The sequence below is a fragment of the Acanthaster planci genome, linkage group LG19, assembly GCF_054643075.1.
Source record: "Acanthaster planci isolate LZ-2023a linkage group LG19, COTS_SCS, whole genome shotgun sequence".
Taxonomy (NCBI): Eukaryota; Metazoa; Echinodermata; class Asteroidea; order Valvatida; family Acanthasteridae; genus Acanthaster; species Acanthaster planci.
This window is the reverse complement of record NC_141795.1, coordinates 930862-948941: the sequence shown is the minus strand read 5'-3', so window position 1 is coordinate 948941 and position 18080 is coordinate 930862. Positions and strand designations below refer to the sequence as shown.

General features: G+C 41.3%; 1 protein-coding gene across 50 annotated transcripts in view; it reads right to left on the bottom strand.

Moving 5' to 3' along the window:
- The window catches only part of LOC110973034 (uncharacterized), a 173678-nt gene that overhangs the window by 47022 nt on the left and 108576 nt on the right, over window positions 1–18080 (bottom strand). For 46 of the 50 annotated variants that reach the window (XM_087130110.1, XM_087130109.1, XM_087130113.1 and 43 more), the window contains 10 exons: window positions 17396–17811; window positions 16374–16598; window positions 15213–15314; window positions 9938–10095; window positions 9099–9304; window positions 8512–8710; window positions 6626–6722; window positions 6273–6501; window positions 5384–5635; window positions 4031–4078 (listed from right to left, as the gene is read on the bottom strand). In XM_087130110.1, coding sequence (XP_086986236.1) covers window positions 4031–4078; window positions 5384–5635; window positions 6273–6501; window positions 6626–6722; window positions 8512–8710; window positions 9099–9304; window positions 9938–10095; window positions 15213–15314; window positions 16374–16598; window positions 17396–17811 — 1932 coding nt within the window. Of the gene's footprint in view, window positions 1–4030; window positions 4079–5383; window positions 5636–6272; window positions 6502–6625; window positions 6723–8511; window positions 8711–9098; window positions 9305–9937; window positions 10096–13970; window positions 14070–15212; window positions 15315–16373; window positions 16599–17395; window positions 17812–18080 lie in introns of all 50 variants that reach the window. The other 4 variants (XM_087130126.1, XM_087130150.1, XM_087130098.1 and 1 more) reach the window with 3 other exon arrangements.

Sequence of the window (18080 nt, the reverse complement as noted above, 5' to 3'; positions counted from 1 at the left end):
ACAGTGAATGGAAGGAAATAAACCAACATGAACAGAGTGAAGTTTGTTCCACAACTGATGAGGATGATGAGAATCGGCCGGACAGTTTTCATAGGGGTACAACAACCCATGCCGGACGGTTTTCATAGGGGTACAACAACCCATGCAACACTCTTTTGAAGATAATGACACACAGACAATGACACGCGTATAATCTATGCAGGCACATGTCAGTCATCAAGACACCTCACATCTATTCGTGTTGAGCAAAAAACTGAGGTACATCTATGCCCTTACTTGACCCTCAGAAGAGAGAGAGAGCCTCCAAAGGGTCATCACAAATCTCTTGTTTGTTTCCATCCGTGGCTTAACGTCAAGCTCTAGAATCATCTCATGTGAGGGGGGCACCAAACGGGGATTCTTCAGAACTCACCCCCCCATTGCAGAGAAGGGAGCTGTGTTGACCTCAACGGTCTCCACTCAAGAAACTAAAATTCATAAAACTGAAACCTGAAACAGGAGCTGGAGACAGAGCTGAGATTTGGGATATCCCTAAAATGTTCCCACTGGTTGAATGCATACAGGCAGACAGCATCGTTCACGCAAGCAGCTGTCAATTCCTTAAAAAGCATTTAAAAATGCTTCCAAACACCGAGGTGTCCTGACAACAGAGACTATGTGCACCGGATGGAGACTGATCTAGGGTGAATGAAGCACACACATGTGCGCAGTATGTAGTTTTTAACCATGCAAGAACACGTATTTGGGAAAATGTACATGTACTGTACATGACCAACATGTACAACGACCAATGCCCCTGACGTGGCGTTTCCTAAAAACGCACAAATTCAACATATACAGACATACATGTACATGTATCACACACACAGATACATGGCAACTTCTGACATTATTCAATACATAAAGTCCCCCACCCACCCATCCTCCAAATAAATGTAAACATTCTTTTCTGGGGGGGAGGGATCTACAGTGAAAACAATTTGTACAAGTATTGCAACAGTCATGCTCTGTTTCCATTTCCCACATGGATTTCTTCCTCCAAATTTGCACATTGAATCTCTAACAGAAAAAACATAGAGAAGGATAAATGAACAAACGAAATCGAGATTTCACCATCTGTCAACGGTGGCCGGCAGGGAACTATTACCAAAGCAAAAGGTACAATTAAAAGCAGCAAGATTGGTCACAGGTTTCATGATACTGATGCAGGGTTAACCCATCAAATAAAAAATCATTTCATGACACTCAAATATGCACTGATCATCTTCAATGTACAGCAGCCACAAATGACAGCCTTCAGCAGCCAGGATGGGGAGGAAAAAAACACAGCTGTTCATGTTTTAAGTAGAGAAAAGGGGAGCGTGTGGATGTCAAAAAAACTGCCACTTGAACCCGGGGGGAAAAAAAATGTGGGCAAATTACACCAGAGCAAAATATAAACCTGCGAACTCCAATGCTACAGCTTGTGAAATTTTGGCCTTTCAACAACAAAAACATCTGTATGCGCTAACATGGTGGACTTGCTCCGTGATCCCACAATGAAAGAAATGACAAGTGATGGTCCATACATGGTCAAAATAAATCCATAAGCAATCTTTTTGTTTGTTTGTTTGTTTAAAAAGGTCAGCCCACCAATAAAATGAAATGCTAATTTCATTATTAAAAATAATCCAGGGAAATAGAAGGTACAGAGCCCTAGAACTACTCCTCAGAAATACAGTGCATGGCTCCATTTGTTTTGAGCAACCGTCCTTTCATGATATATGCTGGTAACATGCCAGTTGATTTCATCGGTGCACTGACCTTTTTAATTCTTGGTTAGTTCATATTAACACCATTTCCACCAATGCTTCCGACAAAAACTGTTCCCATCAAACAACTGTGACAGACTGAGCCATAGTCTATCGGATGGCAAGAGATTGTTAAATGACATGATTTTGTCAGAAATTTGTGGCATCATCTGTACGAGCACATTTCAGTACTGGCCCCAATATTTCTTGAATTTTTCTTGATTTTTCAAACACACTGAACTTGAAATGCCACTGAAGCCTGTTTGATGAGGACAGCCCTTGCTCGGAGCAACTGTTTGTGTACGGTACATGTAACCATGGTAACTGCTGATGATGGGTTAGTAACAGCAGGATGATGTTTTTACACTTCTTTATATGAGGTGAGGGAAACGTGTCTCCAAAATATCATTCGTGCTTATGTTCACATTCACTATTGGTCAGAACTTTCCTTCATTACCATCAACTTTTTCTCTTTTCACTATTCTCCAATTTCTTACAGTGTTCAACTCTCAAAACAGGAGTTCACTGATCCACAATCACCCCCAAGAACACCTTAGGTCTAAAAAAAGAAAGAAGCTGTTTATCAATTACACGTCACTAAATTTTTAAACACGCCTTTTTCATTTGTTTCTTGTCCTGTCTTCACGTTCATCCTTTAAGAAGTCTCATTTTTCTGTTGAAATATGTCATCTCCTGATACCCTCTTCAAAACTACTTGCACGTCTACCCACATTAAGTGCATGCATTTAACTGGCTCTCATAACAGACAACCATGTGAACTATTCTACCCAAAGCCTCAAACTACTCCAACCAATTTAAAATTTATCACACAACTTTCATCTGACGCCTTTGTCCAAATTACATGTAATTAATTTTTGTGCAAATAAATGGACAAATTCTCATCTTTGACTTGTACTCTGGTTCATGAGTGATCCATCTGCCCAAACTACGAAGAACCACAATAGCCAACAAACATATTTTGCCCATACTCAACCAATCAGATATAGCTGGTGTACGATAACTGGTACCCTTGCCTGCGATGATTTCATGCAGTGCTCACAAACCACTTGCAGAAAACTAAGCAACAGTTTAAATCTTAAGGATTCCAAGACTTCCAGAAAGTCACATGATCATGTCAGTAACATCAAGAAAAAATTGTTTCCAGAAACATAACTTTTATATGATTGAACTCCATGTTAATCAAGAAAACATCAGAAACCATTTCTGGTGCAAGACTGTTTCAACTGGTTTTCTCCAGCACTTCCTATTTCTCAATGTCACTTCACACTCCCCGATTCTACTTTTCCTCTGCGCAAGAGTTATTGTTTAATACCTAAACAAATATTCTCCAAAAATTGGTGACAAAAATTTGTCATTAGGACACTGTGCCGCTCTTCTGCTCATGGCTTGGTCAGTGCAGAAATGCCGAACTTTGCCATCATGCAATTATCGCAGTGTGGAACACTACAAGTGACTACCGACACAGACAGACCAGCCAGCATGCAGACAGTCAACAGTCATGCAGTACAAGGGACGCATCTGAGACAAATACCATCGTCTAGAGAGGGCAGACATCAATGGATCCATTCATAAATATGAAAGATATTTCAAAGGTACAGCTTTTCAATGACAGGAGAAAGGTTCCTGTAGATTTCAATTTCTTTTGATCTCGATACAGACGTCTGGGTAATTTTTCATTAAAGCATCAATCATGGAAGTATCCGTAATTGTGTTAATTGTGCCATTGGTTTCCCTCTTAATGAAGATGCGAGCGTTAAGCTTGAAAGGACGAAGGAAACTCAGCAATCTGACAAGAAAAATCCACAATGATCAACCAGTGTCATGTCAACATATCAAAATATGCCTTGAAATCATAATGGGTTGAAATCACAGTTAAAATCATAATGGGTGAAAGTGGAGATTATAAATTTATGAGTTTCGTAAGTAAACTTATGGGGTTTTATGAGTAAATACAAGGATTTCTAATTGTTCGATACATTGTAATATGTTTTATGTGGGTTACTAAAAAAGCATAAAATGGTGAACTTTCAAATGAGATAAGGCGTCAAGTAAGGCGTCTAAAAAGCAACCAGGAAAAAAAATCCACCAAATATTTGAGTTAAATTTGAGTCTGTCACTCTTTAGCATGAGCATGTCTCGGATACTGTCCCTCAAACGCACGCAAACACATGACATATATACACGTGTAATCTAAAAGCGTCGGTTGTTGAATAAGCTACCTCCTCACTGCTTTCACTCTCCGACTCGCTTTCGCTCGGCCGTTTGACCTGGGTAGAGGTCAAAGGTCAAGGCAAAGAGGTTGGGAATAAAAGTCGCAGTGGTGGAAGACACGGGATGGGGGGAAAACGATGCATGTTCTATCAGTAACATGTTGAGTTCAGCGGTTAATAGGTTAATTACAGTATCTTGGCTAAAATGCCGGGTCTTTCTTTTTACTTTCTTACCAATATTGTTGAATCTCAGCAAGTTTTCTCCAGAAATCTAATCATTTTTTCCTTTTCAATATTTAAAAGTTTCAATTTCACAACAATACAGAGATGGCAAATAAAATTTGAGGAATTATTGAGGATGAAAATAGGCTTAACCATCACAAAACTCTCTTCAGTTTAGAAAAATGTGAAACCAATTTTGGGGCCATTTGTCATATTTTTTTTCCGCCTTATTGTAAAAGGTAACATTTGCAAAATTGGATTTTATTTCAGTGAACAATGTTGGGAAAATGCCAAGATAAAGACTGTTAACATGTCACAAAAAATTGAAAAAAGAAATGTTTGTGTTCTGAATGGAATCTAAAATGATCTACAATGAATGAATGAATGATGATTCAACAGACTTCATGATAATGTTCTCAAACCCCTTAAAGTTGAGAGGTCAAGTACCGGCGTAGTTTCTAAGACTAAATCCATTCTTCTACCAACTAAAAGCCCCAAACATACCGTCAGTAAGCAAACCTTATACTAAAAAAGAAGTCATGCAAATACAGTAAGTCTACTTGTAGGCATAATCTGTTAGTTGTAATATCTTCAATGTTAAGAAGCAGGAATTGGATCTTTTTTTTTGTAGCAAAGATGACTAGTGGGCCCCAAACCAACTTGTAAGATATTGCTGCAATTGCAGGGCAGGAACTTCATTCTTGAAGGGGCAAGGCAATGACACCTTTACAAAGGGCAATTGTATTGATGAACAATCAACTTGTCTATTGGATCATTTCAACGGGCATCAAGGCAAGGACCAGGAGCATCAAGGCAATTGCCTTTGGGAAGTTCCTACCCTGCACTGTTCCCATTTAACAGCAAAAATGCCCACCACAGTAACTGAATTTGTCAAAAATACTTATTACGTATTCAAAATAATTCACTATCAATCTGTTTTGTTGTGTCACCTAAATGTAACCTTCAACAGGAAAGATGACAATTTAGATGGCAATTACAGTTACTGATATCTGCAAATAATGCAAATGTCCCACTTTATGTCTCAGAGTTGATCTGAACAAGCAGAAATGGTTACTCAAAAGAATTTTTTAAAAAAGTCCCCAAAACAAAAAAAAACAAAAACAAAAAACCCAGTCTTACCTTGACAAATGGAGGCATGGTAATGTTGAGGTTGCACAACGCCTTCTGTGGCGGCATGCCCCGGGTCACCTTGGGCTCTGACATGAAGGAGAGCCGACCGCAGGGCTCCGTGGCCGAGTCTCGCACCCGGACGAAGAACGGTAGTCGGTTCTCATGGAATGGGGAGAAGACCAGGTGTAGCTGGTCCCCGGATTTCTGGACAGGCACCAGGTTGCCAGCCATCTCGATGTAAATTGGTTTACTCTCTAAGACCTATTAAGTTGAAGGGCATGGATTAAAAACTTCAATAGTGATAAGCCTTCGTGGCACATTGCCAGATAGCAGAAAATATTCCTTCCTTAAAAAGCAGTTCCTTAACTGAATCTGCTTGCCCTGAAGAAGATACTCAGTTACCGTAAACTCGGCAATCACATATTTCAGAGCACTGATTTTGATATCATATTCTTGTCGTTATTCTGATCACGGTGCTACGCAGCCCTTCCATATTTTTAGGTTTTTATACATGATGGATTCCTTAAAAGAATGAGAGAAGACACTTTCTTTGTTAATATGACCTTCCAAAAACCTAACCGACATCCACTGGTTTACACTTGAACACGACTGATTTTCATCACGATGGATACAAACCCATGAGGTTTTCATGTGGGAGCAGGGTGGAAAGTGCCAAAGGCTTTCACATGTCAACTCGACACCTCACTCTACATGTGTGAGCCCAATGTACAGGGATAATGATTATACAGTGCCTTGAAATGGTTTGCTAGATAGATGGCGCTTCACAAGTGCTTGTTATTATTATAAGTATTTGCTATGCTACAAAAATATTTGCCAAAGATTCATGTAATGTGCACTGCTTCTAACTGGTTCCCACCACATTAAGTGTTCTGCTCACCTCGACATCTTTGCTCCGGGCCACCTCCTTGAAGTGTTCCTGCTGCTCCAGCGTCTTGTCGGTTCGGTCGTCTGTCACGCAGTAGACACGGACGCGCGACTCAATGGGGTCGTGTGTCTTGGCGTAAATGGCAAAACGAGCCATGAAGGGCACCGCCTTGAGCTCGTGATACAGCTCCCGGGCAAAGTTGCTGGCCTGGTCAATCTCCTTGCAGTCCATCAGCCAGAACCTGGAGAAAAAAAGTGGGGTAAAAACTTTCCTTGCTTAAATATCATCCAAATAATCAGAACTACAAAAACCATGTACAAAGTTTCTATACTTATTCTCTCAAACAGAGTTCTTCTAACACTTGCCTTGCAGAGACTGTAGTCGTGAAGGAGACGCAGTTGTCCACAAACGTGAGTGGGGTAGTGCCAGTGATATCTTCCCACTGGGCCGGTGCGGTTCCCCCTAATCAAGAAATAAGGTGAGAACTTGTCAGTGTTCTAGGTTGACTTTCTTGCTATTAGAAAAGAGAAAGTTACAGTGAACTGTAGCGAACAACCAGAACTGGGCTTTATAACAGTAAGTCAGCACCGTAAGTCAGCTGGGTCAAGATTGGCTCTGAGGAGAAAGACAACTCAAATAAGCAAATTGTTAGTTAAGAGTACCAAGACCTCCATCTGTTATGTTGGTGGGAGAATAAAGCACCTGAAATGGTGGCTTAAAATTGAGTTCAAGGTAACGGAAAAGACCTATAAATGTGTATATTAGTTTCTTTTTCTAAAATACTTTAAAAAGTAGACTGTGAAGTTCAGGATGTATTCTGCAAGAGGTTATGATCGGAAAAACTTTTTAGGAAAGCAGGCCTATTTCGAGGACGCAGATACCAGTGGGTATTCAGAAACATATATAAGGATGGAAACATCAGTATAAAACTGATTATGGTGTTTATTGACACAATAGTAAGAGAAATGTCTAGGAAGGATGCCACATGAATTTTTACAAAAAACCTGTTATACTGAGGTGTGCTAAAAGGCATCATATTCTTTTAAACAAGAGTGACACAAAATAGGGAAAATGTTAGGCTTTTGAGTCTGGCCCAAGCAAGTCTGTAACTTTTGTCACAGGTCCTAAAACAGCATTTTCAGTGCTTGTTTAATTCCATCAGAGAACAGCAACAACAACATTGAAAAATACAGGACCAAAGTTGAAAACATCAAGTCAAGTCAAAGGGTGCTTTGTGAAGTGAGTGTTACATTTTCTCGTGCTGAATTAAGAAGTCTGTGCCATTGTTCCATTTTTCGTTTCTTTTTTAAAATTCCACCTAACACCGGTAAGACTTGATAATACCATAACACTCAATGTCTTCTGACGTTAGGGACAACAGACTGAAACGACTGCTGGACATCGTTGGTTTCTCATCTGCGGGGGGATATGTTGAAGGAATTGGGAACAAAAGTCACACTAAAGTTCCTGCTACAATCCTGCAATGTGGCAATCTTTTTCTAGCTTTTTTGGAAACGATATTTTTACCTGACAAAATCACACCAAAGGATGCAAAACGACAAAAAAGCCATTACTAATTAAGACAAAAATCCATCTCCTTTTTGCTATACATCTAAATAGCTATCAAGAAATTACATGTATGATGAAACAAGAAAGTGTAGGGAAGTGAAGTAGGAACTTGTACTCCAGCAATAGTAACTGTACAACTGTCAATTTACAGCAATCAGGTGCACGTCGAAATTGGGTGTTTCTTTACGCAGTACCTTTCCATTGTTTTGACATAGCTCATCGGTTACATGTAAATATACTGAGAAATCCAAGGCGATATTATAAACAGCAACTGGTGCATGTCACATAGGTTCTTGAGCATAAGATGCATATATGCATATTCTTGTTACAATACTTTGTCAGCCCCATGCAGGACCAAGAGAGGGCACATTTTTCCTTTTAACGAAGGCTCATTTGGTGGGAGCTGTACATTACTGGTTAACAGATGATTACGAAATGCAAATGTTACGGTCACATCGTTACCAACAAAATGAACACTCCCATCAACATGGCACCCACGAGAGGGTGCTTCTGCTCAAGGCAGATTGGTCAAAACGAAAAATTTAAGGCAAGCACCAGACCTGCACACCAGAATAGTACTGTGACATTGATGGCTTCCAATTCTGTTCATTAGATCAGTCTACACGTCTCGTATAAGAAATTGCACGTTTTTAGTCTGAATTTCTATTCTCCGACGTCTTACCAGTGATACTGCAGAGCAGTCGCAGCGTGGGTGTGTCCCCGCCGTAGCCGTTGATGATGCCCTGGTTGTTGGGAATGGGGATCGTCACGGTGATGGCCTTGTGGAACTTGCGGCGGCGGGGCTCAATGGTCACAATGGGGCTGACCATCACACGGTTGCCCAGGACTTTCTTGACTACCTCGTTGCCGACCGGCTGGGCCTGAATTTTTGGGGGAAAGAAACAACATTCTCAGTTCTCCAAGGCTGGGAATAAGTACATGTACAAAGGGCTCATCTGATCTACACAGACTTGAGATCACTTTATAAAAGCAAACATGAATTTAATTCGACAACTTAGCATAATTTTGCATTTACTGTCATTCCAAGAACAAACTCGCTTTGTTTTCTTTTTCTTTCCTTTTCTTTTACTTGTCTGTTTCAGCAGGCTTTGCTGGTCGTTCAAAGGATATGAGACTTCTTGGGCTCCATCAGAATCTAAAGTCAAGAGCTGGGTCCAGGTCTTTGCCGGCTACAAGTTCATGTACATGAGCGGATACGGCGGACATTCCCGTAAGTTGTGGAAGCCCGTTTCCCAACACAGCCTTTACCTGCAAGCCCACTTTGATCTTCTTCGTCAGCGTGCCCTCGGGGAAGACGGCCTGAACCTGGGGCACCACCGTTGAGCTGAGCATGCCACCGCTGGTGCCAATGGTGTTGGTCTCCTGCCTGACGCGGGAGATGATGGCAAAGTACTGGGGGAAGTCGTTGGTCAGGATGCGGCAGATGCGCCGGTCCGAGTTGACGTTGTTGTCATCTGTGATGAGGGGAGAAGAGCAGGTGACTGAGTGACTGTGCTTTATCACTCCACATATAATTTTAAGGAACTCGGTGATTACTTCAAAGTGCTCAATATCCTCAGAAAACAAGTGGACAAGGCAGAAATTCCATGCTTGCATAAGCCCATCATGTACATTAGAATTGAGGTCCAGATACCTACATGTACATACCTGAGGTTTCCCTGCTTCCAGAGCTAGCACAGAAATTTGACACTCATCCCAGGAATGGAGAAAACTGATCGATGCCCTGGTCAGCAGTCTACCAAATTTAATTGGTCCCACATTTCATGGAGGACAGTTGCACTAGCTTAGGTGTAAAATATTCTTCATATTTCCATTAATGGCTCTGAGGACATCTGTGTCACCTGAAAGGTCTCAGCTGAACCCAGCCCCTATCTCTTCAGGCACTAACGTCAAGTACTTCAGGAGTACTTTACATGTAACTATATGTAATAGCTAGTCTTCACAAGTACCCCAATTTCAGTGTGAGCCTGTAACTCTGTCACTGTTCATCTATTGTCAGCAGCAAGCATCCTTGTAGCAGTCCTGGTTAAAAAGTTCCAGTGAAGAACCCGATAACAGTGCTGGTTTATCATCATAGGTTGACTTACCGTCTCCCTCGTAGCCTTCCAGGGCCTTGTGGACCTCCGTGTCCTTGGCATCCAGCGAGTGCTCCTTCCAGGTGTCTCCCTTCTCACTGCGCAGGATGACGATTTCACGCTCCTTGCCCCGCAGCGAGGCAAAGTGGGGCACCTCGATCAGAACGGGACTGAATGGGTTCAGAGAACGTGAGGAGATGCGTCAAGAAGTTGATAAGAAAACACCTGGGTCATTGCTTGTGCTTCTGTGTAGGTGACAGGTTGTGTTGTCATGTAGCTGTTTCGATGTTGTGATAATGAGAGTTGAAGTGCACTGTGTCTTTATGAAGAGCTGAGGTTGCATGAAGATGTGTATGCTTTGGTCAAAATGTCTTAAATGTTTGGAGAGTAGTTTTTGTCACAGTTGAGGTGCCAAGTCAGCCAGCCATCACCGTCATTATTAACGCGAGTATTTGACATGTGCTGTTTTGTGCATGAGTGGATGTGTGCCTTTTTGAAGCATCTTCAAAATGGCCCCCATGTAAGAGCGCTCCGTGGGTTTTGATCATTAACTTGTGAGAGTGAAGGTGTAAAAGTGCTCCTCCCCTTGAAACTTTGCCAAGTGAAGTGAGACTGAACAGCTGCACATTAGGAGAAAAATGACCAAAGATAATCAGCCAGGATGGCATGGACTGCAGCAACAGAGGTCCGATGAGTGCCAAAAAAGTGGGGGGAAGGTGATAAAATGGGAGGAAACTAGAGTTCAAACAAAAGTAGACAAATTTGAATGTATGCATACAGTGCACATTCTATGTGAAATTGAAGAATTGACTGAACTACCTACAACTAAGCTTTAGAAAGCCAACTACAGAAAATGGACAAGTACTAGTATATATGACAAACAAGTATGAAAAGAAATCAGCTAAGCACGTCATAAAAACTTGGCTAGAAAAGTTCATATTCAGCAAGTCTGTCTGCTCCAGTTGGCACACATAAAAAAATAACTTCAACAGAAGGAGTAAAATTACAAACTTCTGAAAAGATTGGAGAAAGTTTGTAAGAAGATTATCAATGTAAAAACTGTAAAGGGACACAAGTATAAGAGAACCATAGAACGATGGCAAACAAGGACTCAAGTAAGATTTGCAAAGGATGAGAAAATGGTGAAATGATAAGCTAAAAGATAAAAGGTTTACATGATGTAAGAGGTACAAAAAGAACGGAATAAGTCTTTGCCAATGGAAATGAGACACCTGGAGATTTACATATAAGAGTGAGGACTGGCGAAATTCTCAACTTTTTCGGTGATTCTTATTTGTAACATCCGGCAAATATGATTGCATAACCAAGGACAACATAATAGAAAATCTCCATAAGATAATAAGTTCAAAATGCCCAAGGCAAAAACGGAGCCCCATTTCCTTTTAAGGCTATCTTAAGGCCAAGCAAACGATCAAAATGAAGCTGGTTGCTTGGCAGCTGGCATCAGCCTATTTGAAATCCAAAATAACATCACTGATAAGACATGTACCAACCACGCCATCCAAAAATGCTTCCATCAACAGTACCAGTATTTGCATGGGCAAATTAACAACACCGCTGTCCCCTCCAGTTTCCATTACACAGCAATGCTTGTTTGCTTTGTACTAGTGAGGCCATTTTCCAAAGCTTTTCACTGTTAAATTTTCATAACACTCTCCACATCTTGTGCTGCAAGACAATTTGCACCAAGCCTTTAGGTGGTGGTGATGTTAGGGGTGCATTCTATCATGTTTCATAAACATTTTTCATGCACTGTACACCAAACGGTTTTGAGGTCATTTTCCTGCTTGCAGTTCACGTCTCATGTTGGTGCTCCACTATTTGTTCTAAGCCCTTGAGTGTGTGCTGTTACAAGCTCTCAGTCATCCATGGTGCTGTCTGTGTGAGGGCATGTTCTTAAACTTGTGGATGGATTAGTCCTATTACGTATTAGTCTGTAGCTGTGTTAATGTGTGATGTGTGGTGTACCAATGTGACAAACATTCAAAGTGAATCAGCTTCTTTCAATACAAGCTTCAACTCTGCTAAAATGTTTCTCAATCAACACCATCTGTTTGACGGGCATGCTTTATAGTCAACAAAGACATTCACAGCTTAAAGTAAGCTTTGGTGAAAATTGTGCAGTTTTGCTTCTAAACTTTTAGTTTGTGAGGATAAATTTTGTTTATTTGTTAATTGAACCTGAAGCCTTTCATTTTGAGAGAAGCCAACTCATTATAAGTCAACACAAATTCAACATTTTGGCAGAAATATATTAAAATGCATACAAGAATCATGAGAAACCCGAAGCAAAATGCATGACTGTCTGCAACGCTAGTGATTCTAACAACCATGCACAAGATGCAGAACTCATGCAAAAAAAAGGGGAAAATGACATGTCCCGGAGAAAACGGCGGGGAAAAATGGGGGCAGAGAAAGATTCCGATGATGCTGAATCTTGTGAGAGGAAATGTCTCAACATTCATACTCCTGTTTTCCCTACCGGGATTTACCGGTACATGTATGCACTGCTCTATTGACACTCCTGAAATGGAGCAACGACCGTTTCCAAATCATTTGGTTATTGCCTGTCGGCAATCCAAAATTGTTCCCGGCAGATGTAACGTAAGGGTTTGTGGCAGAGAACATTTCAAAATTTTGAGACACTCCCTGACATTGAAGACATGCTTCGGTACATGACCCTATCTACCAAATGAGGACAGACTCAAGCGTGCTGATGGTATGGATTTACATACTAAACTCACAAATATCCTCAGGTAAAGGTGGGGTCCTACAGGTTGGGACTACTTACAAATTGATTGTGGGTAAATCTAATAGCCAATACACGTAAATATACCTCCAATTCCATAATATACCTGCAACCTGGGCAGGACAATTTCATAAAGCTGCTTAAGCACAAAATCTGCTAAAGCGTGAAAAAACCTTGCTTGACAAATCAGGTTACCAGCCAAAACTCCTTGTGATGTACAGTATATTGGCTTGGAATGGTATTCACCTGTCTTTTGGTTAGCATGATAATTACACAGATTTTGAGCTGGTAACCTTTGTTTTTTAAGCAAGGTTTCTTGAGCTTTAACCAAATGTTGTGCTAATGAAATTGGCCCAAGAAGTGAGTATTCATGCACTGATAATTTGTATAGGCCAATACTTAATGAGTGAGAACCTGTTAATTACATGTACACCTCATCTACATAATCCGATCCATTGGTTTACACATCACAGCCTTTCAGAGGCCGTCTAATTTACTAGGCATAGAGAAAACCCAACTTGTTCTATGATCATTTGTGAAATCAGGCAAGCAACTGGGAGGTTAGGAAAAAAGGCTACAATGAACTCTGAAGTAAATCAGAGCAAAACAGCTGATCACGGGAAAATATGTAACGGTGAAAGTTACATTTTCCCCGGGTTTCTGTTCAGGTTGCATATTTTTTGGGGGGAGGAGATATATCACTGTCGACAAAACCCCACTTGGACTCCTTTCTGCTATTTACATTTTAATTTACACGTATCACATCTTTTTGAATAATCTTTTCGGGTTTACTTAGAAAGTACAGCAAACAGTTTACTACCCCAGTCATGCAGACTGCAAAATACAGGAAATGTGCAAAGTGAAGATTACAAAAAGGGCTTTTTCGTTGATAAAATTACGCTAATTTATGTAAAAGAAATCTTAAATCAAATTATCAACTGAAGAAATGTCTATTAAACTGGGAGAAAATTTGACCCTGAATAAAGAAGATGTCAAAGCAGTGTCAAATTTGAATTAAGTTTTAAAACAGATACGTACATATATGAAACAAATTTCAGTTTTGAAACTAATTTTACATGTAGCTGAGACAAAAGCTCCCATAAAATTCAAATCCATGCCAAAAACGTAAATTCTATTTAAAAAAAAATCAAAAGAAAGGAAAAAAATCAGACTTGAATCTCTCAAACTGACAATTCAAAATAAGAATTTCTCCAGTCAGAAACTGAGTTTCAGACTGGCATGCAGGGTACCGGGCACAAGCAGCCGGTGACATACCCCAAGAAGTTTTCAGATGGGCCCATCTCCAATATGCGGCAGGCCAGTCGCTCCATGTCATTGAGAGGGGGGAGGGGAACTCGTTTCTTGCCCAGGCCGCTAGTGGAGTGGTCAAGGATTACGGCCGAAGGATTGAGAAGGATGGGAGGGACAGAAGAGGTCAGACAAAGGAACTCCGGCATTTCTCTGAGTTTATCTCAGGGTTTGTTACAAGTTTACGCTATCACTAAAAATTGGAGGGCACATCATTAATGAGAGTGGCTATTTCCATGTAAATGAACACAAGACTGACACCCATCTGACAGAAATGGACTACAAGTCAAGATTTTTTGTCCTCAAAAGAGTATATATTTAATAGTAAAACATTTCCGACACTACCTGTTGACCCATGTCCCAACTCTAACCTACCTACAAGTAACTACCGAGGCCGAGTCATTCGACTGATCATTTGAGCATTCTACCTTTCCTTCGACCAAATACATGTATGTGGTTACATATGGGTAGCAAATCCCTTAGCTGGGCATGCTTGTCTGGTGTGTCTGCCAATTGATTAAGTATCAGAACAGGGGGGACGGTGCCCTAGTCGAAGGATGATGGGAGTCCAACTGATGTTCAGTCCTCAGTAGGAATTTATTCCCTAAGTCCTAGCCGGATCACATGCCAATAAAATGTAGAAGAGGAAAAACTGGAAGGAAGAGTGAACTTTTGGCCTCATTGTTTAGGCATACATGTATGTATCTGAGGTAACAAAGTTACTTGCTGCTCACATGTGTCCTTTTGGAATGCAATTATGTTACAAAATAATTTAATTTCCCTCTTTCTATTTTTTTTATTTTTTCACCTTTAAATGTTAAAGTTCAAAAACAAATTTTTTGAATATTCAATAATTGATCAACTATTCCAAGTGGCCCTAAGTGTACTACCCACCCAGAGAGTGTAACCACTGAAAACCGTGCATCAAGAAAGCAGGCTGATGAAAAGTACACTTGTACACATATCTAGATGCTAAAACAGTGACATCACCACTACCCAGAACACACCGGCTAGACACAGCACAGAGTAAAAACTAAACACAGAACACTTGTCACAGGTTCTAGCACCAAGCTGTGACCAGATGAAATGTATGGAAACACCACGGCCAACACGTTCTAAGGTCGGGCACTTCATGCGACAGAAGCAGAAAAAAATCACTTCCCCATTGTTTGTTTTTTCTTGGTTCCTCTTTCGCCCCCAACCACATACCCAATAAACTTTTCGGCAGGAGGCCCGAACTCCATGATTCCGTTGACCAGCTGCTCGCCATCGTTAAGGGGCGGACTATGGATGAGTTTGTTGCCAAGGCCACTGGTGGGTTTGTTAGGAAGGGGGACAAGGAACGAGGCAGAATTCAAGGGGCAGTGAAGTGCACCAGGGGAATTTAAAAAGTGCAATTTTATTATTTTTTTCTTTCAAAATGTTGCAGCGGTTTTTAAACAGAGAAAAAGCAAACAAAAAAATTAATAAGAGATCACAAATATAGAGGAAGTCAATTTTAAGGATTTTTGTAATTGGTGAAACAAACTAAATCTGTAAGTCAGCTTCAATTACTCTCATTTACAGAATTTTGGGGCCACCAATGGTTTCAACACAGCAGAAAACAAAATGAAAAAAACTGTTTTACAAGACACATCTTGAACACTGGTTAGTACACTTTAGAGCCTAAAATGACGTAAGCGCCACAAGTGTCAATTTGAAGCTTTTCCAGACATCAGGATGCCCTGTTAGGAAGCAGCTGTGTAATTGCCAGAAAAACAAAGCCTCACGAAAAAAAAAAAAAATTTGAAACAAGATTTAGCTTGTAGGAACAATTTCATCCCTTACAATCCCATAGCAATAAGAATAACCAGCCAAACTATCCGGGGGAAGACCACTATATGTACGTTAAAATCACAAATGCACTTTCAATGCTAATTTAGTTTTTAAACAAAGCATGAATTATCAATGAGAGAAACCAATGCACCCCAGCATGGGATTAGCAGAGGAACTGGAGAAAAATGCTGGAACTGAGAAATGCCGTGATGAGATTTGCTGAATGAAAACTATCTATTCTAATGAAGCAAATGACCAGCTGTGGTAAAAAAAAAAAAATTTCCATGACCCAGAGAGAAAAAAAAAGAGAGAAATGTGATTCTCGTAAACTCTGTTGCCATTGTTTTGTTGCTGTTTTCTCCAAAAGGGGGAACATTACTCTCTCCGACCACACTAATCAAATCTTCCCATCAACTTCTTATCAGCGCTGGGCTTGTGAGTGAGGCTATGTTTTGGACAGAAACTATCTCACCTTTTTTGACACAAAAACTCAAAATCAAGCCCACGGCCTACCCTTCTGAAAACACAATTTGAAAATAGCAAAACCCCACTTACCCGAGGAATTGCGTGTTGGACGGACCCACCTCCAGCACTCGCGTGGCGAGGGTTTCATTCTCCAGGAGTGGAGGGGGCGTGGTCAGCTTGCTCTTCTTAATGAGGCGGCAGGTGACACGGGTGGGCCCCGAGGCCCGCTTGGGAGGGATGACCACCCGCAGGCCGGGCAGACGGCAGCTCTTCATGGTCCCACCCCGTGCATCCACCATGAAACTAATCAGGAACCTGCCCAGAGAGCATGAAAGGCAGATGGGGGAGGAGTTAGAGAAAGCGGTGGGAAAATTTAGATCAGCATGCTGGAATTGTTACTGTTCCGAGCGCACACTGAATCACACACAGCATGATAGTGTTTGCTGGTTCAAGCATTTCGGAGTCAATTCCCGTTCTATCCTGGAATCAAGACTACACAGAAGGATCAACACAAATTTTCACCAGCCAAAGCATACCTGACCAAAAATGGCATCTATTCGAAGCTTGTGTGCATAATTGTTACTTGCTCCATTGAATTTATCACGACATATAATCTAACTTAGGAAAATCAGTTCATAACTGCCTGTCTTACAACTTTAAGCATTATTACACAGGGTTACAGGCAATTAGATGAGAGCCTATGAAGATGGAATCAAATCAAATACGGTTTTAGTTGAGTCTGTCACAAGTCCTCAAACATCCCTATAAATCCGGCACAAGTCCTCAAAAATCCATACAAGTCCGGCACAAGTCCTAAAACATCCCTACAAGTCCGGCACAAGTCCTCAAACATTCATTCACTCTTAAGCCAAGTCATAAGCTCTTCAAATGAAATATAACAATATCATTTCTTTCATCATTGTGCAACCTGTTTGGTCTTGTGGCTGGACTTGTGAAAGGACTTATGAAAAGAATACGAATGAAGTTCTAATGGACTTGGCTAAAACCTTGCTAGATGATGAAGCACCCTTTTATTTATTTTCATGAATGGAACGTACAGTCAAGCAACACAAGATGTAGACTCGAATTCTCAGACATGAGAAATACCATACCCAGCAAAGATGGGAATGCTGCTCAGTGGAGCATTGTCACTCAGGGCAGCCGACACGGGACGCCCATCCTGCCCATACACCATCCCCTCCAGCAGCTTGCCGTCCTCGTCAATGTAGGGGTCCCCGACCGACACCCGCTTGCCATCGGGCGTAGTCACGTTCAGGGTGTGGCGCATGGCAGGGCTTGAGGACATGAGTGGGGCGGCCGACTCCACAGTGATCTCGGTGGTGCGGGAGATGACTTCGCCGCCATCCACAAAGCTCTCCTCTGCCTCGCTCAGCGGAATGTCGCGGTTGAGGGTGCTGGCGCGGGAGTCAAAGCCCTGTGGGCTAAGCATGGCACCGCGATACTTGCCTGACTGCGGGGTGCTGTAACGGCCTGACAGGGAGTCACTGCCAGAGTAGTACCTCAGATTCTGTATCGGAAAATGGGAACAGCAAACTCGCCAGTTAATTCAATGTTCAAGAACCCCAATGATTTCTCAGGTTTAGACAGCAGCCAATGTACTCTTAGGCTCGAACATTTCCAGGAAATCAGATGACAAATGACAACTCTAAAATAGGTTCCGCACTATCCACATGTTTACACATCAAGATCAGATCTATCAGACCAAAGACAGGATCAACAAAGTGTCCTTCTGAAGCTGTGAGGACACAGCCCTCTGAAAGAAATGAGGACATAGCC